At 32.9% G+C, this 26,884-nt stretch overlaps 3 protein-coding genes and 2 long non-coding RNA genes across 35 annotated transcripts in view; all 5 read right to left on the reverse strand.

Moving 5' to 3' along the window:
* The window catches only part of LOC131172633 (putative disease resistance protein RGA4), a 58,784-nt gene extending 45,708 nt beyond the window's left edge, over positions 1–13,076 (reverse strand). For all 3 annotated transcript variants that reach the window (XM_058133971.1, XM_058133970.1, XM_058133969.1), the window contains exon 1: positions 12,937–13,076. The gene's annotated coding sequence lies outside the window, so the exon portion shown is untranslated. The remainder of the gene's footprint in view (positions 1–12,936) is intronic.
* Positions 1,205–4,213, reverse strand: LOC110647545 (putative disease resistance protein RGA3). The gene is made up of 3 exons (XM_021801440.2): positions 3,919–4,213; positions 2,705–2,976; positions 1,205–1,876 (listed from the first exon to the last, which is right to left on the reverse strand). Exons 1-3 carry the CDS (start codon positions 3,986–3,988, stop codon positions 1,838–1,840), a joined length of 381 nt encoding a protein of 126 aa, XP_021657132.2. The 5' UTR covers positions 3,989–4,213; the 3' UTR covers positions 1,205–1,837.
* LOC110647546 (putative disease resistance protein RGA1) lies at positions 6,084–13,506 on the reverse strand. Of its 9 annotated transcripts, none has more exons than XM_058133960.1 (10): positions 9,987–13,506; positions 9,640–9,771; positions 9,174–9,269; positions 8,966–9,029; positions 8,809–8,847; positions 8,446–8,727; positions 8,201–8,301; positions 7,659–8,076; positions 7,127–7,351; positions 6,084–6,887 (listed from the first exon to the last, which is right to left on the reverse strand). In XM_058133960.1, the coding sequence occupies exons 1-2, from the start codon at positions 13,237–13,239 to the stop codon at positions 9,758–9,760; spliced, it is 3,267 nt and encodes a 1,088-aa protein (XP_057989943.1). In that variant the 5' UTR covers positions 13,240–13,506; the 3' UTR covers positions 6,084–6,887; positions 7,127–7,351; positions 7,659–8,076; positions 8,201–8,301; positions 8,446–8,727; positions 8,809–8,847; positions 8,966–9,029; positions 9,174–9,269; positions 9,640–9,757. The 9 variants fall into 9 exon arrangements, with proteins under 9 accessions (XP_057989943.1, XP_057989946.1, XP_057989944.1 ...); XM_058133963.1 differs by having other exon boundaries at positions 7,659–7,860; positions 7,974–8,076; positions 8,201–8,727; XM_058133961.1 differs by having other exon boundaries at positions 7,659–7,892; positions 7,974–8,076; positions 8,201–8,727.
* Positions 13,507–17,240: 3,734 nt separating this feature from the next.
* LOC110647548 (uncharacterized) lies at positions 17,241–19,570 on the reverse strand. The gene is made up of 5 exons (XR_009143496.1): positions 19,439–19,570; positions 18,659–19,354; positions 18,327–18,469; positions 18,079–18,176; positions 17,241–17,471 (listed from the first exon to the last, which is right to left on the reverse strand). It is a non-coding gene; the product is annotated as an uncharacterized LOC110647548 (long non-coding RNA).
* Positions 19,571–19,572: 2 nt separating this feature from the next.
* LOC110647547 (uncharacterized) lies at positions 19,573–26,772 on the reverse strand. Of its 21 annotated transcripts, none has more exons than XR_009143475.1 (18): positions 26,723–26,772; positions 26,359–26,493; positions 25,953–26,042; positions 25,761–25,824; positions 25,589–25,664; positions 25,010–25,508; positions 24,766–24,796; positions 24,431–24,652; positions 23,052–24,023; positions 22,595–22,674; positions 22,078–22,406; positions 21,715–21,852; positions 21,261–21,349; positions 20,938–21,008; positions 20,585–20,856; positions 20,342–20,443; positions 20,226–20,255; positions 19,573–19,933 (listed from the first exon to the last, which is right to left on the reverse strand). It is a non-coding gene; the product is annotated as an uncharacterized LOC110647547 (long non-coding RNA). The 21 variants fall into 21 exon arrangements; XR_009143494.1 differs by lacking the exon at positions 26,723–26,772 and having other exon boundaries at positions 25,010–25,111; positions 25,357–25,468; positions 26,359–26,713; XR_009143495.1 differs by lacking the exon at positions 26,723–26,772 and having other exon boundaries at positions 24,766–24,813; positions 25,010–25,111; positions 25,357–25,508; positions 26,359–26,713.
* Positions 26,773–26,884: the final 112 nt, after the last annotated feature.

A 26,884-nucleotide genomic window follows, 5' to 3' on the forward strand; every position in this document is an offset into this window, starting at 1 on the left:
GCATGTGTGAGGGGACAACGTGGCAAGCCACTAATTGATGGGTCCATTTATAGTTGATTTTTCTGATGACACGTAGTCCCCCTACACATGTGTCAGTGCTGGCAAAATTCCAATTTGATGACATCATTTTTATGTCATATTCTTTTTTTTTCCTCTTTCAATTTTTTTCCTGCATTATTTCAAAACGTGAATAGGTTGCTGAGCATAATGTCCAAATTACCCCTGCCCAATTTTTTTCATTTTGTTGTAATAGAAATTTAAAACTTTTCCATTTTCAGAAATAAATTATTTAAAAACATTATCAAATTTAAAATTTTGCAATATGTAAAACATTGCTTTAAATGATATGGGAAGTGATCATAACTCAATTTCAATACTGGACCAAATCACTATCATCCTCAAATGACTTCCATATCTCATTTTCTAAGACAGACAACCATTCATTACTTTCTCTACTTTTTAGTTGCATTATGCCTCCTAAAGCTCTGATTGCAAGTGGAACTCCTTTGCACTTCTTTGCACTTTTTTTTCCTATTTCTATTAAATTTGGATTCACTCTACTTGTTCCCTCTCTAAATACTAGCTTCTCAAATAAATCCCATGACTGATCTTCTGTTAGGTGTTTGCTGGTTTTTCAACCACCGCAAGTGCACAGATCGCTAACAAGTAATAAAGTGATGAGTAGAGTATTGTTCCCACGAGGACCGTGTTGAGTACCAAACTATAGTGATTTTAATTATCTAGACAATCGAATTGTAGAGAAATAATGATTATATCTAAATCGAAAGAAATAAAATCTAAATAATTAACTAAAATAAAATACTAATGGACAAAGACATTCTAGAGCTAGGGGTTCACACTTCAATAAATTATGGAATCAATCTAATTCTTTCAATAATTGGGAGATTATTACTTTGATGTAAATTAATCCTAAATTATCTTAAATCCTCTCTCAAGGCACTCAATGTGTATTTTAATTAACATAAACCCTACTTTCATGGTGATTAAATTAATTAAAACCCCTTAAGATATTTAGTTAATTTTGGAACTCCACAAAGGTCATCAGCCTATCTCTAGGTCATATTTTGTAGGTTCAAAATCTCGATTTTCTAATATTAATCTTCACCTTTTAGTCATTCAATTAATATCTGTAATCAATACTAAATGGGTACCAACACATAGCATGCATTGAGATCACAAGAGATTGAATCAAAGAATAAAATACTCAATGTATTAAATAAAATCAAACCAGATCCATAATGAAATTGAGAGTCCTACACCCTAACCCTAGAATAAAGAACCTACTCACCCATGGTGAGCTTTACAATCAAGTTTATAAAAAGATAAAGAGAATACATAAGAAGAAAATAGAGTGAAAGAACCCAGAAAGAGAGTTGCAGCCTTGAACTTTTGGAATTTCTGCTGAAAATTCCTTCTAGCAATCTTACAGATCTTGTTTCTCCCTTGCCTCCCTTGAAGTTGAGGTGCATCCTTGAGTATAAATTGGCTCTTGAATGTTAATTTTGCTCTTGGATGGAAATTCTCTATTCTCCCTCAATTCCTGACTTGTTCTATTTATATCTGGTGTAAAAACCCTAATTTCAGAGTCCTAGAAGTATTAGGAGTCCATCCGGGTCGAGTTGGAGAGAAGAAAAGTTGCATTAGAATTGCTGTCAGGAGACTTTACACGGACCGTGTAGTGATACACGTCTCGTGTAAATTTCTACCACTTCATTTTTCATGTTTTCTTCAGTCCAGAGAGTTACACGGGGTGGGTTACATGGCCCATATAATGTTTTTGGCACTGTATTCTTCATGTTTTGACCTCCAATTCTCTTTAAAACTCGTCATTGATTCTAGAATCACATAAAAACACCTGATAAAATATAAAAATCAATGAATTAAGTTGGATTAACATGTTTTCTAAAATAATAATGAAAACATATAAAAATAAACATAAAATGATACTAAATGTTAACAAAATGTAATGCATGTTAACCTTAAATATCTATATAATTTGATGCAATCATTAGGCCCCCTAAAGCATATGGAGAGTTTACATCCATGGCTAAAACAACTCTCTTGTTACGAGTTGTTACTAAAATCTTACTTCTGATTGCACCATCCATCAAATATTTTCTCAATTGACCCCAAATTCTATAATCTACATTCCACACATCATCCAAGACCATTAAGTATTTTTTTCCTTCTAAATGTTTTCTAAGATGAATTTGCAACTGTTCCAAAGACAAGTCAGACACTTCAACATTTGCACTTTTAAGGATGATTTTAACTATCATTTCAACATTTGACTCCTCAGAAACACATGCCTATATTTTCAAATCAAAATAATTCACTACTTTCTCATCATTATACACTAATTGGGCAAGAGTAGTCTTTCCTAAGCCACCAAAACCAACAGTTGCAACTACATAAACATTGCTTTGATTGTCTAGACACAACAATGAGTTTATAATTTTTTTTTCTTATCTTCACCTCTTCCTATTATATCTGATTTCAATACAGAGGAGTCTGTCTCTCTCCAATTATTCTTAACTTGCATATCTACTTTGTTTCTAGTTATAAAGCCGAAGGTTTGCATATCTTTAGCAACTTCCTCTAACCTCTCTCTGATATCTTTGATTCTATGACCCATCTTAAAATGAAATGCAATTTGATTTGAGGAAGAAAAGAAGTCGCATACCTTCCTTACAATTCTTCCCTGACCTTCAACCTTTCTTTGCAAACCTTCAATTGCTACGTCATTTAGCAAGTCATCTGCATCATAGACAACCTCTTTAAGCCTCTTTATCCAGTCCTTCACTGCATGGCTCTCCTCTTGCTTCTCCTCAGTATCTAGGAGTACAACTTTGATGATGGAGAGAGTAGTCTGAAGCCTCCTAAGATCATTTTTGTAGCTAGACACCAAACCAATTTCTTCATAAGCAAATGAGGTCAACTTTGATAATAAGTTTTCTGCAATGGTGAATGGGATTTGTTCATTCATCTATGAAAAGATTATGACTAAAAATTAGGCAAGATGAAAATGAAGGAAGTTAAGGGAAACTTGTGTATTTTTGAGAGATGATGCAGTCCATAATTAATCAGCCAATATATATAAGGTCTTGAAGAGAGCATTACATTCTCTAAGGGGAAGAAGCAAAAGCAAAGTATTTTTTTTTCTCCCTTTTTATACAAAGAAAAGGTAGAAGCGACAAATAGGATAAATAAAAGAGCAATGAGAATATGCAAAGATGTCCTCCTTTGCCTCTTAGTGAAGCAAGTTCCTAGAGAGACATGTGTAGCATGATTCACTTAGTTGGACAACTATCACAATTCAACAATATTATACTACATTTAAGATATGTTATATACATTCTTTAACAATTTTTCTTCCCTAATTTCATGAAGCATTTTGATTTGATCTGTGTTATAGGATAATTGCATTTGTATTTCTTTTGTTATCTCACTTCAATTGAGACTCGAACTCAAAACATCATAGGTCCAGAAGCAATTCTAATTCCACTGAACTAAAACTTATCAGTATTTCACATTCTTAAATATTTTTAATATTAAGGTCTAATGCATGTTCTTAAATATTATTGTGTAAGTCATACAAAAGTTTCATGATGTGCTTGATTGAGTTGGGGGAGGAAGCAAAATATTATTGTGTAAGTCATACACATATAGGAAGCAAAGTATTTCCATTACTTCTCTTCTTGTTTTTCCTTTTTGGTGAGGTTGGGTACTTGATTGAGTTGGGGGAGGATAAGAACAATGAGGGAGCTTTTATTCCAAGACAAACAGAAGCATTATTCCAATCCATACCAATTAAGCTGGATATTAATAGAAAATATGATGAAATAAGAAAAGCATAATCCTCCAAGATTCAAGAAAACTTAGAATAGATGTTATTACCCTCCAGCAAGTCACCTAGAGGATATGAGAGGCTAATTAAAACTGCATCCTTTGAGTCTGCAGGCTCCATAGAAGTAATTTTCTGTTCCCTACATATTTATAAGAGATGAAATTAAGATTTTTAAAGTCATTATATATGCACATAAATGAAAATAATCCACTGCTTTATTATCAACTCTTTCTAAGATCATTTTCTTACTTGTTTCACTTTTGGAAGCAAAACCATACCACTGAATAATATTAGTTGCTTGTCCACAAATTGAATAATTAATATATTTTAAGGCTCTATTTGTTTCACAGAAAATATCTACCATTTGGATCACTCAAAAAAATTAGTCAACAGAAAATATTTTTCTAATTAAAAGGGAAAACTAAATCATTTTTAAGAAAAAAAAAATGAATTCTTTTTTACACAAGAAGAAGTCATTTTTTATTTTTTAAACTTTGATAAATGTAAAAATACTTATACATACATAAAATAAATACATATCATTAATTTAACATTGAAACCAATGGAAAATGTTTTTCATTTTTCTTTTCTTCTTAAGAATGTAATTGCGCGCGCGTGTATATATATATATATATATAGAATGAATTCAAGTGTTCCCAAAAAAAGAAATAAATAAATAAATTCAAGTGCTTTGCTAATTTTTTGTGAAGTAGAAGTTTTGTATGGCAAAATCATCTTAAATCAGTCCATATTAAATCAGAACAAATGTTTCAATTGGAATTAATTACCTACTGATATCTCACATCTGTATGGAAGAAAAGTCATCAATGGCTTCACCTCTAAAATCCCATTAACATAAATATTAATTCAAAAATCCTTGGATTAGGGAGTCAATACGGTGAATATACAGCTAGTGTCGCTGTGATTACAGAAATTAAATTGATAAATACAGAAAGTGAATGAAGTAATAATAAAGGTCAATTTTGCTTTTTGAACTTGACACCAAAGTTAAATTAAACACAAAAGGCAAAAATTGGATCAATTGTACCAGAAATTGACAAATTATTGAGCCAATTTGCCCTAATTTTTTATTGTGCAAAATACATAGGAGAGAGACGTGCATGAAGGCCACTGATTTTAAATGTTAAATTATATTTTGGTCCCTAATATTTTATGAAAGTAATAAATTATAATAAGTCCATATATTTAATTTCCTTTAATATTTTTTTAAAAAATAATTTTCCAAAGATAATATAGGAAACAAATGTTTTTTATTTTGAAACTGTTAAATATTTGATTTTGATTTTCCATTTTAAGGCGCCACTGAGAGAGTAAAAAAAATAAATTGATTATATTTTTATTTTAATTTCTAGTTGAATTTTCGTCCATCATTGTTGTGCTTTTTTAAGAGGTAAAGTGTAAAAATGTAGGGCATAAGAGATAAATTGCATGGAGAGACAATGATCAAATTATTACAGTTTTTATAAACTTTGAGAATTAATTAAATTATGAAATGTTAAAATTTATATTTAGTCCTTGAACAGGCACATAAAACAGTAAAAAATTGTGTTAAATTAACCCAATTAGCCAATTCCAAGGTCTAATTGACGGCACTTGTAGCACACAATAAATGATTTAGTCGAATTAGCTCGATTTGGTACTTCATGGTCTAATCGACCCAACTTTAATATTTCATTCTTGACACAACTTATTTTCATTTTAGAGGGTCGAATTAACTTTTATCTAAATGAATCATATGAAAATTGGGATAACTTATATAGTTCGTTTATAAACTTGATTTCGTGTTTTATTTTTATCATTTAATTTCAATTTATTAGTAAACAATCACTGAACTTTATTTTTGTTTTACGAAAATCCTCTTAACATGCTGTAGAATAAAATTTTAGATTAAAAATAAAATAAAATTATCTTTTAATTTGTTTCTTCTTACACTAAAAAAAAAATTGACTGCTTCAATTGCTATATGAACCTATCAAAAAATGTCAAAGTCATTACAATGATCTGCTTTTTGAGAAAAGATGAGAATTTTTACCTCAAAAATTATAAACATTACACTATAACCTGGAAGGGTTTTTATAATATGCGAACTTGCTATTACAGGTTAGAGGGATTTTTTTATAAAATAAAATTAAAATTTATGAATTTTTTTATAATAAATTAAAATTAAGGGATAAAAATGAAGTTGAGAGACAAATTATAAAAATTACCTATGAAAACTGTATAACTCATTAATTCGACAAAAAGAAAATACAAGATATTGAATGAACATATAAAAGTTTTGTAACTCACTCTGAAAATGTTTGTTAATAGTAATCAATTACTAAATCTAGCAAAATTCAAAATTCATATTAATTTTCCCATCTAATTAATGTGCCTAGTTACTCCATCTAATGATGATTAATTGTTCTTCTAGTCTACTTACTTCATTTGTCTTTGTTGTATCCACTTCTACCGCCACCAACTATTTGTGTCAAAGAGAAGATGCCAATGAGGGGAAGAGAAGATGGCAATGACGAGCAACGCCGTCTCTCTCAAAAATAAAAAGCTTCAAAATCTGATTTTTGGATCGTTTTCCCGGTAATTGATGTCCGGAATTTGGCTGCAGATGAGTGGAGTTATCGGGGGTCTCTCTCTCAAGCCCTCTCTGTTCTGTCACCGAGGACACGCTCTCTCTGTTTCGTTCTCTTTCAACCTCTTCCTCGTTTTCTCTTTCCATTTTCCCATTTTGCTGATATATACAATCAGTTTCCTGATTTCTATTGGAAATTCTGATTGCTTCTGAAAATGAAAAATTGATTCCAAATGTCTGTTCCAAGAGTTTTATAAACTTCCTTCCAGCCCTGCATATAGTACAGAGACAAACTTGAAAGATAAAAGGGAAGATATAACAAAGCGGGTAGTTGATTTACTTACCAGATAAAGCCCTGCATATGTCTTGTCGAAGTAGCTGATGATTCTTTTCATCTGAATTTTACCTTGCCTTTATAATTATATACAACTAGAAAAGAACCAAACAAATAAATCCCAGTGTGTCAAATAAAAAAAAAAAAAAGTTAACTTTTGACCAAAAAAAAAAGAACCTGTTATATTTAAACAACAATTCCATGTATTTCAGTGGTGAAATTGACATAAACATAGAAATTCCCCTTAGTCCCAGACTCCTAATAAAATAAAATAGAATTACATTTTAAAAATATCACAATATCTATTAACAACTAAGGCATAACCAGAACTAACTTTGACAAGTGACAAATCCTCTATCATAGTAGCTGTTTGTATTTCTTGTTCAATGGCTCAGAGTTGCATTTCACTGTTTCTCTTTCGAGCAAAGATGTGGGAGTTTCACCAAATTGCAGCACCAAGAGAAAGAACATTTGCTCTACACTTAGATGCACAAGGTATAATAAAATTAGAGACTGTTTGCTAAAAGATTTTCCAGTAGGCCGTGAAAGCGCATGCAACCTACAGAAGCATAAACTTAGACATATAAGAAGATGAACTGGAAGTTACATATATGTCTGGAAGTTAAAATCAGCTTGCTACCTACACATCAGTAATTTGCTAGAAGTGCAATAGCTCAGGACTATTACGAAAATCAAAAGGTTAATCTAAACTAAAGCCTTGCTACCAATTTCAAATACATTTTGGCCTAAAAAGAACTTACGAAAACATAACAAATCCTAGTTGAAACTTCACTTATTTTGAGTTTACGAAAATTATATCAAAGACAATTTCATAAAAGAAAAGCTAGATCAAAGAATGTATATACCTGTAGAAACAGTTAAGAATTCTCCTTTGCAACACAACCAATGGCAAAGCAACTTTGGAACTGGCAGTGTAAAGCTAGATCCAGAAATGTATATACCAGTGTAAAGCTGGCAGACCATCCCAACTCATAAACTTTGGAACTGGTGAGTGATTGCAGAGATTGAATGTGTGCAAGATGCACTCTGTTAAGCTCCCTTTATAACCTAATGCTCAGATGGTTAAGGGAAGAAACCAACTGAGATAGTGAAATAATTACAAAACCAAGCATTTTGACAAAAATAAATTGACAAAATAATTAAAAGCATATGATACCTACATTTCATGTAAACTCACACTTGCTCTGTGCCTACATGAAAGCGGATGCTAATAGACATTACTAGATGCGCTTTTTTCCATAGTTTGTAGCAGCACATAAATTTCTGTAATTGGCATAAACAAGAGTTCAATCCACCAGTTGCAATGTAGAGCAATATTTCATTATAAAACACTGATACCGACTTATGCATAGTGCAGGTAAGGAAAAGTTATAAAATGTTTTCACACCTTACAAAAATCTAAGAATTTTAGCCTCATTTTCCCAGAGGAAGTTCTCCACGTTTTAGGATCTGTTGCTTTGATATCCGACCTTGCTCCAGGTTGTATTCCTGCAAGGATTAGCGCATGGATATATTGCATTAAATTCAGAAAAAACAGTCAGGATAGATTAAAATATAATTCAAAGCTAACTGCTTTAAGAAAATGAAAACATCAGAATGACGCAACATCAGAAGTGTTGGAGGTGACAATACATTCCATGGTCCTAACTCCAAAGTGGCTGGATTGCAGCATGATGGCTCGGCGAACATGACATCGTGGTGAGTTGTGAGTTGTGACTTGTGATCCATCATCATCATCAATGATACATTCCAATGCACCCTGCAGTCGCTAGCTTCTTGATTCTCGAAGGGGTAGAGATGTGGTAATTGACAGAATTTAGACAGAATGCAGATTCTCATTGCCTCCAAAAATGCAACATGGATTCTAAATGTCTATTGTAAGAGTTAATTCAAGTTATCAACATCCTTCCAGCCCTGCATACAGTATAGAACCAAACTTGTTGACTCTGGAAGACAAAGTGAAGATAGAATAAAGAAGGCAGTTGATTTACTTACCAGATGGAGAGAGACACCTTGTAGAAGCAGCTGATGATCCTTTTCATGTCAATTTAACCTTTAATTTGTTACTATTGCACACACGTTGAAATGAATAAAGCAAATAAATCAACTTCTAAAATTGAAAGAGTTATTTAAAGTAGTTAAAATTTCACACCTTTGTAATCATGGAAAAAGGAAGTATGTGCAATATAAGCTTCAAGTTCAAAATTGCTTCATTCCTGTACCAAAATGAAAGAAAAATAAATCACAGAAAATATTCTCAAAATATCAGATCAAAAATTGCCCTCGAGGGCTAATACAGGTAATGTAAGATATTACAAATATTGTTCTAAAAAATAAGTGAAACTGAAAGAGATAAGAACCTGAATCCTATTAGAAGAGTAGATCCTAAAGTAATTTACAACTTCCAAAATCCAAATATCATCTGTTGCAGGACAAACATCATTTGCTTCTATTCCCTGCAGACAGAATTTCAGTTCAGAATTTGAAGAATCATGATATTCGGAGTTGTAACATCAATTAAACTGATATGGGTCATTCATAATTAATTAATTGGTGGGAAAAAATTGAAATACCCTCCGCTAAAATTTGAAAACTTCAAAAAATATCCTCCACTAGAATTGTAATTTGAAAGTGCCAACCATTCAATTTAACAACGTATTGGACCATAAAATATTCTCTAGATGTTCAAGTGCAGCAAGAGGGTAAAACTGGTGAGAAATTAAGTTCTTAGAATGGGATTTAAAAATAAAATAACATATTATTTCATTTTGAAGTTTTGATATCCACATATCATCATAAGAACATGGAGGTGAACAAAACTTATACCTTTCTAAAATTCTGAAGTAGAAAAAGGTTTGCTGTGTGCAACATATAATTCTGTTGTTGGAGCTAGCAATATGTTCTACCATCCCATGGATAGTCAAAGCTAAGTAGAATCATTCTTCTATAGTTGTACCTCTGCATATAGAATCAGAACAGAAGTCGATAAAATAAAGAGAGAACAGAGCAAGCAATGGATCAAGTTACCAGATAGAGACAAGAATTTATTGTAGAAGAAGTAGATGATATTTTTTTATATGACATTGTAGAAAACTTTGGAATGTCCTAATGATTTTTTTTAATCTAATTTAAAAATAAAATTAAAAGGAAGGCTGAAGAAAGAAAGTACTAACCGGTGGAAGCAGAGGAGTCTCCTTCTTCTTCCAATAAATAGCGGCCACGCTCTTGAATTTGATGCGCATCTATCATGATATATGGGATGTGAGAAATGTTGGGCCAATCTGCAGCCATATCGTGTCCGCATCTTTCAGACAAACGGGGGCAATTAAAAATTCTCAACCGTTGTAAAGTGGTCATTTGACGCATTACTTTTGGTAGCGATTCCAATTTGCGGCAGTTATCGATGTCTAGATATTCAAGTGATGTGAGGTTGCCCATCCAGTCCGGCAAAGCCGTCAAATTAGAACAACTCCAGATTCCGAGACGCCGCAGGGTGGTAACATATCGAAGCTCCCTCGGTAGAGACACCAGATTTGATAGCATAGAAACATTAAGATTGTCAAGGGAGATGAGGCCCTGCATCCACTCTCCAGGTAGAGATGATAGATCCTCAATGTCTTCTAAATACAAAGACTTTAATTTGGAAAATGAAGCAGTAACTGAGGAAGAGGTTGATGGTAATGTGGAAGCCGTTGCAGTCATTATCTTAATCTTCAATGTCTGATGCAATGGTCTTATGTTGGCATTTGAAAGACACAGCTCCATGTCCAGAGATGGAAATGTTGGCATCAAAGTCAGGTTAGGGCAATTCCAAATCTCTAATTCAGAAAGACAAGGAAATTGAGGCACTAGCTCAGCGTCCCTACATGTTCTCCACCACCCTTTCAGATTAGGGCAGTCAAAGAGTTGAAGAATCTTTAGGGATGGGAAGAATGTTGTTGATGCAGATGAAAAAGAGGAAGATTCTGCCATCTCATCCGATATATAATTCAGTGAATTGAACTCGTCAAGTCTGAGAGATTTCAGAGAAGGGAGACGATCCAACGGTGGTAGATGCTCGCATTTTGGACATTTTCTTATATCAATATCGACAAGATTTGTGATAGAAGAAAGCCAATTTGAAAACCTCAAACCTCCGTAGCTGCACCAATAGTGCCGATTAACATACAATTGTTTCAAGTTAGGGTGAGGGTGTAGGTTATCCAACAACAACTCACTATTTCCACTATCAATATCTCCCGTGCCATCCCAATAGAAATACAAATCCAAGGAGTGAAGGTGTTTCTTTTCCTTGAGATTTACTTGGTTGGACTCCAACGCAGCACTTTTCACATTTTCTAGTCCGTGAATGGAAATTTCACCACTAAGCTGATTTAGGCTATTCAATTCATTTAACGTGGCACATCTCCTTCCTTGATCCCTTCCCACAATAAAACTACGTAATCTTTTCAGACTAGTTAATCTCCCTAACCCCACTGGCATGTATTCAAGCCTATTACATTCATCAATCATGAGACTTCTAAGACAAATCAATTTTCTTATGTCTCTCGGTAATTCTCTAAGATACCCACATTTTGTGAGTATTAGAGTTTGCAAATTATACAAACTACAAATACAGTTTGGAAGTGATTTGACAAAATAATTTTCTGTGATGTCAAGATACCTCAAGTGCTTCAACTTTCCAATTGAATCTGGCAATCCATGGATATGCCACCCACGTACACTCAATACACATAAACTTCTACAATTTGAAATAATACTATCTAAATTTATATCTAACTGGCCAGAAAAAAATAGTGTCCTCAACCCCTTGTTTTTGAACTTTCTCAAGCATTCCTTAGAAGGCAGCCCCTCAAAATACACATGTTGGACTCTATCAGGAATATCTTTAGTAGTATCATTTACTACAAAACAACTATCCCCTGCTATTGACTGTGCAAGGTCATGGATGAGATCATGCATTTTATAACAATACTCATCCTTTTGAAAAAATGACCTAAATAATAATTCATTGAAGTATCCATCGCCAATCTCCTCTAAACTTTCATTTCCACTTTGACTGCCACATTGAACATAACCTTGTGCCATCCATAATTGAATTAACGTCTCCTTATCAAACTCATAATCCTTAGGAAACATTGCACAATATGTGAAACATTGCTTTAAATGATATGGCAAGTGGTCATAACTCAATTTCAATACTGGACCAACATCACTATCGTCCTCAAACGACTTCCATATCTTATTTTCCAAGACAAACAACCATTCATTTATTTCTCTACTTTTTAGTTGCATTATACCTCCTAAAGCTCTAATTGCAAGTGGAACTCCTTTGCACTTCTTTGCAATTTTTTTCCCTATTTCTATTAAATTTGGATTCACTCTACTTGTTCCCTCTCTAAATACTAGCTTCTCAAATAAATCCCATGAATGATCTTCTGTTATACCCCCTAATTCATATGGAGAGTCTACATCCATAGCTAAAGCAATTCCCATGCTACGAGTAGTTACTAAAATCTTGCTTCCTATTGCACCAACCATCAAATATTTTCTCAATTGACCCCAAATTCTATAATCTACATTCCACACATCATCCAACACCAACAAGTATTTTTTTCCTTCTAAATGTTGTCTAAGACGGATTTGCAACTGTTCCAAAGGCCAGTTGAGCACTTCATCACTAGTTGCACTTTTAAGGATCATTTTTACTAGCATTTGAACATTTGACTCCTCGGAAATACATACCCATATTTTCAAATCAAAACAATTCACCACTTTCTCATCATTAAACACTAATTGGGCAAGGGCAGTCTTTCCTAAGCCACCAAAACCAACAATTGCAACTATAGAAACATTGCTTTGATTGTTTGGACTGAACAATGATTCTATGATTTTTTCCTTATCAGCTTCTCTTCCTATGAATTCTGATTTCAATACAAAGGAGTCTGTCTCTCTCCAATTATTCATAACTTGCATATCAGCTACACCTTGGTTGCTAGTTATAAAGCCGAAGGTAGAGATATCTTTAGCGACATCATCTAGCCTCTTTCTGATATCTTTGATTCTATGACCCATCTTAAAACGAAATGCAATTTGATTTGAGGAAGAAAAGAAGTCGCATACCTTCCTCACCATTCTTCCCTGACCTTCAACCTTTCTTCGCAAACCTTCAGTTGCCATGTCATCCAGCAAGTAATCTGCATCATAGACAACATCTTGAAGTCTCTTTATCCAGCTCTTCACTGCATGACTCTTCGCCTGCTTCTTCTCAGCATCTAGAAGTACAGCTTTAATAGTGGAGAAAGTATTTTCAAGCCCACAAAGATCATTTTTGACACCATATATCAATCCTATTTCTTGGAAGGCAGATGATGCCAGCTTTGTTAATAAGTTTTGTGCAATGCCGAATGGGATCTGTTCAGCCATACTTTGCAAGATAAAGACCGAAAGTGTAAAGAAAGGTTTTTGCAAGAGAAATAAGAGTTAGTATGCGCAGAAAGGGGAAGAAAAACGAAAGGTTCTGTTTAAGAGATACTGAGATTCATAATCAGTGGAGCAAGATATATAGAAATGAATGTGGACTTCATGGAACAGCTAAAATACTGGGTTTAATGAGGTACTGCAAAGCGTGTGGATCCCATGAAGAAAAATCTAATACACACTGAATTATTTGAGGAAGAAGAAAAGAAATGTTAGAAACAAGAAATCTAGATAAGTCAAGGGCAATAGTATTATTTGAGTTTTCACAAGAGGAAATTCCCCTTCAACTTCTTGGAATTGTGGACTCCACTGCCACTGAGTTTCTCATCAGCTTCCAAAATGTCACTATTCAAGTTTAGGAAATCTTCGTTATAATTCCTTACGCGCATAAGACCAAACTATTCAATGGAATAGATTATTTTATCTACATGGCATCAGAGTCTATAGTACTTTAAACTTTACATTCTAAATGTTCATATTTTAAATTTCACATAATATTATTTCAGTATTTTATATATTTTAATATATACAAGTAATTAATATAATTAAAATTTAATATTTATAATTGTGATGTATACATTTTGAGCAACCGATGTTAAATAAAAAGTTTGCTCATGATTTAAAAAATCTAAGATCTAATACATTAAAAAGTCCATAAATTGTTTTCTAAAAAGTTCATAGAAGTTGGCCTATTATCACTAAAAATTTTGGGTGGCTGTAAATAAAAGCTAATATAAAAGATACATTGATAAGAAATTAAATCACTTGACAACCATGAACACATTTAATAGGAGCCTTAGTCTCATGTGATGAACGTATACATAGACCAAATAATGTAATTATACAAGGATTAATAAATTAATAATAATGACAACGAATACTCATGAATTTAAAAGTAATTAATCCTTTATATAATTTAAATACTTTATATTTATAAATTTAATAATGACTGTAATTTATATAAAAAATTTCAATTGTATCGTTAAATGATTAAAAATTCTATTATTAATTTATGTGAGCTAAACTTTTCAATTCTTTTAGCCCTTTATTTTAAAAACCAAAATTTTATAAGAATTCAATTCAATTGATTGATTTTTTTTTTCATTAATTCTCATGTTTGGATTAAAAAAATTAATTCTTTTTAATTTAAAATTTTCTTATAATATAAAAGAATAAAAATCAAATATGATTGTGTGAGAATTCAATTGAATTATTTTTTTACAAATGATTTATTTCAAAGGAAAAATAAAAAAATTAATGGCAGTTTTTATAATTTTAATTGCAAAGTAATAATAATTTTTTTTAATTGCAAAGTAATAAATAAAAGAAGGAAAAGGTCCTATCCACTTCCTTTAATAATAAAAATAGGGAAAAAAAAAAGTACTTGGTAATCAATTTTCTTTTTCATGATTCTAGACCACCAAGTCAAAATTGTTGAGCTCCTTCTTACCTCTGCTTTTATTTTTTTTATTATATTTAATATTATTTTTAATTATTTTAATAATAAATATATTTATAAATTATTTTTTATTAAATATATTAATTATTTATTAATTATTTATAAACACTTTAATTATTTAAAATTTAAAATGCATATAAATTTAAATTAATTTTTAAGTACATAATATTTATGAGCTATTTTTTATAAGTTAAATGAAATATACACTTAATTGTTATTTTTTTTTTTGCATTTCATATTAGTTTAATTAAACTTAGCATAATTCTGTTATAATTATTTGTTTTAGATGAAATAATCCTTCAACATGTATTTTGTATTGATGATAAATTTTATTTAAAACAAGATATAAATAAATAAATTTTATTATTTATTATATATATATAAATTTCATTATAAAAACATTAAAATTAAAAATAAAAATTCCCCCATAATGTTGATATGTTTAAAGAGGTTAAAAATGATTAATTAAGAAAGGAAAAACATGAAATCATAGAAATGATGGTGAGAAAATGCCATGCAATTAAGGAGAGGTGTAAAGCAGCAAAGTGAAAGAATATACATATATGAGTTGCACTAGACTTTTTGAGTAGAATAATAATTACGCCCGTAAAAAATATATTCAACTTTCAAACCAAATCATAATAAAAAACACAAAGTGATCATTAGATTAATTTAATTAAAATATTTCAAAAACTGAATAACTTGACTTTTATTATAAAAAAATTTGAAAGAACCAAATTACGAGTAAAATCACACTAAATTGAATTGAATAAAAAATTAAAATAATTTTATTTAGTTAATCAATTTTAATAAAATTTTCGACTCGATTTTATGCTTATCGGGGACGGGAAACGGAATCATGGGGACGAAAGTCCAAGCTTGGGATGTGAGCAAATTCGGTCCAATACTAAGCAGTGTTTTGTTTGCATCTTTCCGAAAGTGAATCAAAATCAAAGACTCATAAAGATTGCAGTGTGGCAAAGACAACAAATTACGACACCAACGGATTTCAAGGCTTTGCAGAGCGTTAATGTGCTGAATTATATTCACAATTTAACTCATATCATTCAAACCCACAACTCAATTTATATGCACACAACAATGATTCATAAATCACCATTTTAGAATTAAAAATTCTATAGGTAGCTGAGCTGCTGGGGACTACAATGGCAGCCACCATGCACAGCGGAAATTGAAGCCCTCAAAAAAATCCTTCAAAGCTTCGATTTTCTTCCCTCTTGGTCAGCGAAAATGCAGCTAGGAGAGGTTTATTCAGCGTCTAAGGAGGCAAAGAATTGGCTGGCTGGTTGTCGGAGAAACCAGAGGTATGCTTGGCAGCCGCAATTCCCTACTCTCAGTTCAATTGTTTCTCACTTCTACGCTGCCTAGAAAAACTTCATCAGGACGATTTGAGGTGGGTTTGCTGACTAGCTAGGATTGGCTAGATTCTTGGCTGAAGAATATGGATTTGGTCGGTGGGGGGCTGGTTCACTAGCCAATGAACAAGTTGCTGAATTAAAATGTTGGTCTATTGCTCTTTGCAGTGTTTACAACTAAACCACTTTTCAAAGAAATTACATGTATTAACAATTAATACATGTAATGAACCGTCCGATCCATTTAGCTCTTCGCTAGCTACATGGGGCAAGGCTCCTCCATTTTCATGTAACTTCAGCAAGAGTAGCAAGTGATGAAATTTTAAGAATTCAGGGGCAACCATTTCCCATCCTAGTACAAAAATGCTTTCAATAGTTCCTGGAAGGAGGAGACGTGAAAAATTAGAAAAACAAGCAGGAGATTCACTTCCATAACAACGTAAACTAGACTACTCCCACTTGCATGATGTTACTCACTGGAGATTTCTTTTAATCAGAGGAATCTGAACAATGCTGTGAGGCTGGCCATTCAGTCTGCTAAAGACATCAAAGTATGACTGCTTTCAAATCGAGGCACTGCAGAGTGGTAATGAGCTGAAGCCCTTCTGGGATTTTGGTGTGGCATGGGCACTTCCAATGTCATTACTTCATTAATCTAGTGATCTTTTTTACTTTTAACCACTATAAGTTAAAACAAGCTCTGAAATGCCTCTATCATGGTAGCTGTGCATATTCCTAGTTCAATGATCACAAATTCTCATACCAATTGGTTAAGTCTTAGTTTAACCAGTTGGAGCTCGAAACTGAATGTTTGTTCCAAGACTGATGCATAAGGTAATATGACTTCAGAAACTATTTGCTAAACATTTCCAAATAGTTCATGGAAGCACATCTTGCAGCCTGTAAAAACATAAGATCAGGCATATAAGAAGATGAAGTGGAAAGTACATAAGGGAGATAAAGTTTGGATTCTTTTACCATCAGATTTCTATAATCAGTTTCCTGCTTTCTCATTGGTATTTTTCCAGATGTGAAATAGCTCAGGACTTCTAATGGATGCGCAGTAATGATGACACTTGTGAAAAGAACAAGAAAAGAGGAGCTGTGAAAAGAACACTTGTGAAAAGGACACTTGTGAAATAATCTGACTATTACCACTCATTGAAAAGCTAAATCAATGGATGTATATATACCTGTAGAAACAGTTAAGGGTTATGTAGAAAGAGTTAAGGATTCTTCCTCCCAGCACAACCAACGCAGCTTCTTCCAAAATTGCAGTGAATTTGTAAGTATCATCAGCAGTTGAAGAGAAACAAGACACCCACGCAGCTTCCAGTGTAAATCTGTCAGCCATCATGAAAAGTCTTTATGTAGCAAAATGCTTAAAGAAATACGTTATCAAGAAACTAGTCAGAAGCCACCCAATTCCTTCTTATAAATATGGATTGCCTAGATTCTTGGGTGGAGAATATGGCTTGGCCTGTGAAGCGGCTGGTTCACTAGCCAATGAACATGTTGCTGAATTAAAATGTTGGTCTTTAGCTCTCTGCAGTATTTACAACTAATCCACTTTTCAAAGAAATTACATGTATTAATAATTAATACATGTAATTAACCGTCTGATCCATTTAGTTCTTCGCTAGCTAAACCACCATTCGCAAGGTCATGTGATATTTACCATTGCCTATTCTGAAGCCTTTTTGTCACGACAGCAGACCATTCCTTCACAGTTGAGTCAAAAGCTGCCTATTCTGAAAGAAGAACTGGGGTATTCATGGCATCCACTGTCCCCACTGCTCCTTCTCTAAGACATTTGGCATCCATCTTATTCTGAAAGAAGAACCAGGGAATTCATGGCGTCCTCTATTCTCAAAAGCGCTCCATTATATGGCACTGATATCAACTTATAAAAAATGCAGGAGAGACCAAATTAGAAAAATGTTTTTATACCTTTCAAAAATCACAGTGAGACCTTGGGGATTGATTGCTTTGATCTCAAAACTTGCTTAAAATTGGGTCCTCATCTTATGACTTGCATATTGTGTAGCCTGCAAGGATTAACACATGGAACATATTACAATTAAATTCCGAAAAATCCTGTCAGGATAGAATAAAGATATATTAAAGAGCTGACAACTCTAGAAAATTATACAGAACGACTCACATCTATTGGTCCAAAAAAGATTGCAAATGCTTACTGCTTCTGAAAATGCAAAATTGATTCCAAATGTATTGAATGCAAAATCCTTCCAGCAGTGGAACTCGAACAAAGTAGGCGGTTGATTTACTTATTGGACAGAGAGAAATATATCTTGTAGAAGCAGCTGATGATCTGTTTCATCTGAATTTCACCTTAGCTTTGTTAGTACGTATACATTGAAAAAAAAAAAAAAGCAAATACATCCCAGCATCAAAAAAAAAAAAAAAAAATTGTTGAGTTAAGAAGTAATTCAGTAATGAAATTGGAGGGAGTGCTTGCCAATAAAGTTAAATTTAAATTTTTTTGCCTCCAAGAGTTAAAATTTCATACCTTTGTCATACTGGAAAAAGGAACCATAATGAAGATTTATAATCTTTATTAGGAAGCTTCAACTTCGAAATTGCTCCTTCCTGTACACAATTAAAAAGAAATAAAATAAAACAAAAATTCGCAAATTGCTCTCAAGTACTAATACAAGTAACGTGAGATATTGGAAATATGTTTCTGAAAAATAAAATTTTCAGTAGAATCTTGTTCAAAATCTCTAGATGTTCAAGAGCAGCAAGAGGCTTAAACTGGTGAGATATTAAAGTCTTTTAAACTAGAATTTAGTGATAGAATAACATATTATTTCTTTTTGAAGTGCTGATACACAGATCATCATAAGAATAATGGAGGTGAAGAAAGGTAGAAGCCAATTTCTTGCAAGCACTCCAATTCGTTCCTTTAAAAGAAGGCAATGGATAATTCCAGCAACGAACCAAGCAATATGCTTCATTATCCAATAGACAGTGAAAAGTTAGTAGAAGCATTCTTTATGCACTTCATCATCAATTGAGAACCCATGCACACTCTGCTGTCTGTAGCTTCACAAAGGAGCTGAGATGCAGCAGTAAAAGTAGAAGACCAATTGCCAGAAATTAAAGACAAAGTATCTCACATCTATTAGAAATTTTGATTGCTTCTGAAAATGAAAAATTGATTCCGAATGTCTGTTCCAAAAGTTGTATAAACTTCCTACCAGTCCTGCATATCGTACAGAGACAAACTTGTTGACCCTTTGAATGATAAAAGTGCAGACAGAACAAAGCGGGCAGTTGATTTACTTACCAAATAAAGCCCTGCATATATCTTGTAGAAGTAGCTGATGATCCTTTTCATATGAATTTTACCTTACCTTTATTATTACATACAACTACAAAAGAACTAAACAAATAAATACCAGTGCGTCAAATGAAAAAAAAAAAAAAAAGCCTCTTAGACTTAAAATACAATTCCATGTGTTTAACTGGTGAAATTGACATAAACATAGAAATTCCCCTTAGTACCAGACTGTTAATAAAATAAAATAGATTTACATTTTAAAAATATCACAATATCTATTAACCTATTTGTATAAGTAAACAAACAAAACAAAATGAATCTTTAGGCTAATTAAGGCATAACAAGAAATAACTTTGACAAGTGACAAATCTTCTATCATAGTAGCTGTGTGTATTTCTTGTTCAATGGCTCAAGAGTTGCAATTCACTGTTTCTCTTTTGAGCAAAGATGTGGGAGTTTCACCAAATTGCAGCACCAAGAGAATGAACCTTTGCTGTACACCTAGATGCACAAGGTTAAATAAAATTAGAGACTATTTGCTAAAAGATTTTCCAATAGGTTGTGAAATCACATGAAAACTACAGAAGCATAAGCTTAGACGCATAAGAAGATGAACTGGAAGTTACATATAATGCACTCATTTTCCAGTGTAATGCACTCTGTTAAGCTCCCTTTATAACCTAATGCTTAGATGGTTAAGGGAAGAAACCAACTGAGATGGTGAAATAATTACAAAACCAAGCATTTTGACAAAAATAAATTGACAAAATAATTAAAAGCATATGGTACTTACATTTCAGGTAAACTCACACTTGCTCTGTGCCTACATGAAGCAATATTTCATTATAAAACACTGATACCGACTCATGCATAGTGCAGGCGAGGAAAAGTTATAAAATGTTTTTATACCTTACAAAAATCTAAGAATTTTAGCTTCATTTTCCCAGAGGAAGTTCTCCAGGTTCTAGGATCTGTTGCTTTGATCTCCGGCCTTGCTCCAGGTTGTATTCCCTGCAAGGATTAGAACATGGATATATTGCATTAAATTCAGAAAAAACAGTCAGGATAGCTTAAAATATAATTCAAAGCTTCCAGCCCTAAGAAAATAAAAACATCTGAATGACGCAACATCAAAAGTGTTGGAGGTCATACATTCCATGGTCCTAACTTCTAAGTGGCTGGATTGCAGCATGATGGCTAGGCGAACATGACATCATGGTGAGTTGTGCTCCATCATCATCAATTGAGAACCAATGCACTCTGCAGTTGCTAGCTTCTCAAAGGGATAGAGATGTGGCAATGTAAGGTGAAGAGCAATCGACAGAATTTAGACAGAATGCAGATACTTATTGCTTCTGAAAATGCAAATTGATTCTAAATGTTTGTTCCAAGAGTTAATTCAAGTTATCAACATCCTTCCAGCTCTGCATATGGTACAGAACCAAACTTGTTGACCCTGGGAGACAAAGTGAAGACAGAATAAAGAAGGTAGTTGATTTACTTACCAGATGGAGAAAGATATCTTGTAGAAGCAGCTGATGATCCTTTTCATGTGAATTAAACCTTAACTTTGTTACTGCTACATACACATTGAAATGAACTAAGCAAATAAATCAACTTTTAAAATTGAAAGAGAGTTATTTAAAGTAGATTTTGCAATAGTTAAAATTTCATATATTTGTAATCATGGAAAAAGGAATTATGTTCAATATAAGCTTCAAGTTCAAAATTGCTTCATTCCTTTATTGCCCTAAAGAAGTAATACAAGTAATGTAAGATATTACATATATTTTTCTCAAAAATAAGTGAAACTGAAAGAGATAAGAACCTGAATTCTATTGCATGAGTAGATCCTAAAGTAATTTACAACTTCCAGGTATCATCTGTCGCAGGACAAATGTCATTTGCTTCTATTCCCTGCAGACAGAATTTTAGTTCAGAATTTAAAGAATCATGATATTCAGAGTTGTGCCATCAATTAAACTGATATGAGCCATTCATAATTAATTAATTGGTGGGAAACAAAATACCCTCCACTAAAGTTGGAAAACTTCAAAAATGTCCTCCAATATAATTGTAATTTAAAAGTGCTAACAATTCAATTTAACTATATAATTGACAATAAAATATTCTCTAGATGTTCAAGTGCAGCAAAAGGGAAAAACTGGTGAGAAATTAAGTTCATAAAATGGGATTCACAGATAGAATAACACATTATATCATTTTGAGGTTTTGATATACACCTATCATCATGAGAACATGGAGGTGAAAAAAACTTATACCTTTCTCAAATTCGAAAGTAGAAAAAGGTTTGCTGTGTGCAAGAGCAACATATAATTCTGGTGTTGGAGCTAGCAATATGTTCTATCATCCCATGGATAGTCAAAGCTTAGTAGAATCATCCTTCTACAGTTGTACCTCTGCATATAGAATCATAACACAAGTCCTTAACTTTGAGAGATAAAATGAAGGCAGAACAGAGCAAGTAATGGATCAACTTACCAGATAGAGACTGGTATTTATTGTAGAAGAAGTGGATGATATTTTTTATATGACACTGTAGAATACTTTGGCCTCCCTAATGATTTTTTGAAGCTAATTTAAAATTCAAAGAAAAAAAAGGGCTGAAGGTAGAAAGTACAAACCCGTGGAAGCAGAGGAGCCTCCTTCTTCTTCCAATAAATAGAGGCCATGCTGTTGAATACTCATGCCAATCTATATTAATATTTGGGATGTGAGAAATGTTGGGCCAATCTGCAGCCATATCGTGTTCACATGGGGGCAACCATCAATCCTCAACTCCAGTAAAGTGCTGATTTGACGCATTCCTTTTGGTAGCGATTCCAATTTGGGGCAGTATGAGATCTCTAGATATCTAAGTGATGTGAGGTTGCCCATCCAGTCAAGCAAAGCTGTCAAATTAGAACAATACCAGATTTCCAGACGCTGCAAGGTGGTAACGTATTGAAGTTCCCTTGGTAGAGACACCAGATTTGATAGATTATAAACAGTAAGATTCTAAAGGGAGATAAGCAAATACATCCCAGCATCAAAAAAAGAAAATGTTGAGTTAAGAATTAATTCAGTAAAGAAATTGGAGGAAGTGCTTGCCAATAAAGTTAAATTTAAATTTTTTTGCCTCCAAGAGTAAAAATTTCATACCTTTGTAATACTTGAAAAAGGAACTATAGCGAAGATTTATAATCCTTATTAGGAAGCTTCAACTTCAAAATTGCTCCTTCCTGTACACAATTAAAGAGAAATAAAAATACAACAAAATTTTGCAAATTGCTTTCAATTACAAATACAAGTAATGTGAGATATTGGAAATATGTTTCTGAAGAATCAAATTTTCTGTAGAATCTTTTTTAAAATCTCTGGATGTTCAAGAGCAGCAAGAGGCTGAAACTAGTAAGAGACTAAAGTTTTTTAAACTAGAATTTAGAGATAGAAAAACATATTATTTCTTTTTGAAATGCTGAAGCACAGATCGTCATAAGAATAATGGAGGTGAAGGCAGAAGATGTTGTTACACCTTTCTAAAATTCAAAAGAAGCCAATGTCTTGCAAGCACTCCAATTCATTACTTTAAAAGAGAATAAATTCGTCCTGGTGATACCTTGTCAATTGAAGGCAATGGGTAATTCCAGTGTTGAACCTATCAATATGCTTCATTATCCAATAGACAGTGAAAAGTTAGCAGAAGCATCCTTTGTGCACTTCATCATCAATTGAGAACCAATGCACACTCTGCAGTCTTGAGCTTCACGAAGGAGCTGGGATGCAGCAATATAAGTTGAAGAGCAACTCAACTCAACTAAGCCTTTATCCCAAAAATTTGGGGTCGGCTATATGGATTCGCTTTTTCCACTCTGAACGATTTTGGGAATATAAGTTGAAGAGCAATTGCCAGAAATTAAAGACGAAGTATCTCACATCTACTGGAAATTCTGATTGTTTCTGAAAATGAAAAATTGATTCCAAATGTCTGATCCAAGAGCTGTTTAAACTTTCTTCCAACCTTGCATATAGTACAGAGACAGACTTGTTGACCCTTGAAAGATAAAAAGTGAAGACAGATCAAAGCAGGCGGTTGATTTTCACAGCAGATGGGGAGAAATATATCTTGTAGAAGTAGCCAATGATCCTTTTCATCTCAATTTTACCTTAGCTTTATTATTACAAACAACTGGAAAAGAACTAAAAAAATAAATCCCAGTGTGTCAAATTAAAAAAAAAACAACTTTTTGCTAAAAAAAACCTGTTACATTTAAACTACACTTCCGTGTATTTAATTGGTGAAATTGACATAAACATAGAAATTCCTCTAACTTAGTTCCAGACTGCTAATAAAATTAAATAGATTTACACTTTAAAAATATCACAAAATCTATTAATCTAGCTGTATAAGTAAACAAACAAAACAAAATGAATCTTCAGAGCTCATTAAGACATAACCAGAACTAGCTTTGACAAGTGACAATTCCCATAGTAGCTGTGTGTATTTCTTGTTCAATGACTTGGAGATGGAGTTGCATTTTATTGTTTCTCTTTTGAGCAAAGATGTGGGAGTTTCACCAAATTGCAGCACCTAGATCCAGAAGGTATAATAAAATTAGAGACTACTTGCCAAAAGATTTTTTGTGAAAGCACATGCAACCTATGGGAGCATAAGCTTAGACATATAAGAAGATGAACCAGAAGTTACATAAGTCTGGATTTGTTTGCCATCAAACTATTAAAATTGGCTTGCTGCCTTCATATCAGTAATTTGCTAGAAGTGCAATAGCTCAGGGCTATTAAGAAAATCAAAAGGTTAATCTAAGCTGAAGCCTAGAAACCAATTTCAAATATAATTTACCCAAAAACAATTTATGAAAACAAAACAAATCAAGTTATTCTCACCCTCACACCTCTTAATTCACTTATTTTGAGCTTACAAAAATTATATCAAAGACAATTGCATAAAAGAAAAGCTAGATCCAGGAATATGTATACCTGTAGAAACAGTTAAGAATTCTTCTTTCCAGCACAACCAATGGCAAAGCAGCTTCTTTCGGAGGCATAATGCATTTGTAAGTATCAGCAGTTGAAGACTTAAAAACCACTCATTTTCCAGTGTAAAGCTGTCACACCATCCCAACTCAAACTTCGGAACTGGAAAGTGATTGCAGAGAGTGAATATGTGCAAGATTCACTCTGTTAAGCTCCCTTTATAACCTAATGCTTAGATGGTCAATGGAAGGAACCCACTGAGATGATGATATAATTACAAAACCAAGCATTTCGACAAAAATAAATTGACAAAATAATTAAAAGCATACAGCACTTACATTTCACGTAAACTGCACACTTGCTCTGTGCCTGCACAAAAGTGGATGCTAATAGAGATTATTAGATGCACTCCTTTTCATAATTTGTAGCAACACATAAATTTCCGTAACTGGCATTGAATATTATTAAAATACATAAGAATTTAAACCACCATTTGCAATGTAGAGCGATATTTCATTATAAAACACTGATACCAACTTATGCATAATGCAGGTGAGGAAAAGTTATAAAATGTTTTTATACCTTCAAAATATTTAAGAATTTTAGCCTCATTCACCCAGAGGAACTTCTCCACGTTCCAGGATCTGTCGCTTTGATCTCACACCTTGCTCCATGTTGCATTGCCTACAAGGATTACAGGATTAGCACATGGATATATTGCATTAAATTCAGAAAATCAGTCAGGATAGATTAAAATATAATTCAAAGCTAACTGCCCTAAGAAAATAATACAATTGAATGATGCAACTACAAAAGTGTTGGAGGTGATAATACATTTCATGGTCCTAAGTTACCAGGGGAACATGACAATGTAGTTAGTTGTGCTCCATCATCATCAATTGAGAAACAATGCACTCTGTAGTTGCTACCTTCTCAAAGGTGTAGAGATGTGGCAATGTAAGTGGAAGAGCAGTTAACAGAATTTAAAGACAGAATGCACATTCTCATTGCTTCTGAAAATGCAAAATTGTTTCTACAGCCCTACATCCATAGGTTAATTCAATTTAACATCCTTCCAGCCCTGCATATAGAACAGAACCAAACTTGCTGACCCTGGAAGACAAAGTGAAGACAGAATAAGGAAGGCAGTTGATTAATTACCAGATGGAGAGAAAGATATCTTGTCGAAGCAGCTGATGATCCTTTTCATCTGAATTTAATCTTAGCTTTGTTACTACTGCAAACACGTTGAAATAACTCAGCAAATAAATCAACTTCTAAAATTGAAAGAGAGTTATATAATGTAGCTCTAGCAATAGTTAAAATTTCACACCTTTGTAATAATAGAAAAAGGAAATAGGTTCAAGATAAGCTTCAAGTTCAAAATCGCTTCATTCCTGTAAAAAATTAAAAGAATTACAGCACAATTTTCTCAAAATATCAGATCACAAATTGCCCTCAAGGATGTAAGATATTGCAAATATTTTTTTTTTCAAAAATAAGTCAAACAGAAAGAGATAAGAACCTGAATTATGGCGGATAAATAGATCCCTAAGGTCAATTACAACTTCCATATATCATCTGTTGCAGGACAGACATAATTTGCCTCTATTCCCTGCAGACAGAATTTCTGTTAAGAATTTGAAGAATCATAATATTCGGAGTTGTATCATCAATCAAACTGATATGAGCCATTCATAATTAATTAATTGGTGGAACAATTGAAATAAAAAAGTAAATTTAAAATCTGAACAAATCGGAACACGTCCAAAAATATCCTCCACTAGAATTGTAATTTGAAAGTGCCAACCATCCAACTTAACTACATATTTGACAATAAGATATTCTCCAGATGTTCAAGTGCAGCAAGAGGGTAAACTGGTAAGAAATTAAGAACATATTATTTCATTTTGAGGTGAAAAAACTTGTACCTTTCTAAAATTTGAAAGTAATAAATTTGCCATGTGCAAGAGCAACATATAATTCCAGTATTGGAGCTAGCAATATGTTCTATCGCCGGATGGATGGTCAAAGCTTAGTAGAATCATCCTTCTACGGTTGTACCTCTGCATATAGAATCGGAACAAAAGTAAAGACAAAATGAAGACAGAACAGAGCATGTAATGGATCAACTTACTAAATAGAGAGAAGTATTTTCTGTAGAAGAAGTAGATGATTTTTTTATATGACATTATTTTAGCTATTCCATTATAATTATACACACAGTAAGAATCTATAGGATTTGAAAACTTTGGGCTGCCCTAATGATGTTTTTGAAGGAAAGAAAGTACGAACCTGTGGAAGCCTCATCTTCACACAGCAAATAGCGTCCCTGCTGTTGAATAAAAGAGCAAGGAGAATATGCAAAGATGTCCTCCTTTGCCTCTTAGTGAAGCAAGTTCCTAGAGAGACATGTGTAGCATGATTCACTTATTTGGACAACTATCAAAATTCAAC

Source organism: Hevea brasiliensis, chromosome 14, assembly GCF_030052815.1.
Source record: "Hevea brasiliensis isolate MT/VB/25A 57/8 chromosome 14, ASM3005281v1, whole genome shotgun sequence".
Lineage (NCBI taxonomy): Eukaryota > Viridiplantae > Streptophyta > Magnoliopsida > Malpighiales > Euphorbiaceae > Hevea > Hevea brasiliensis.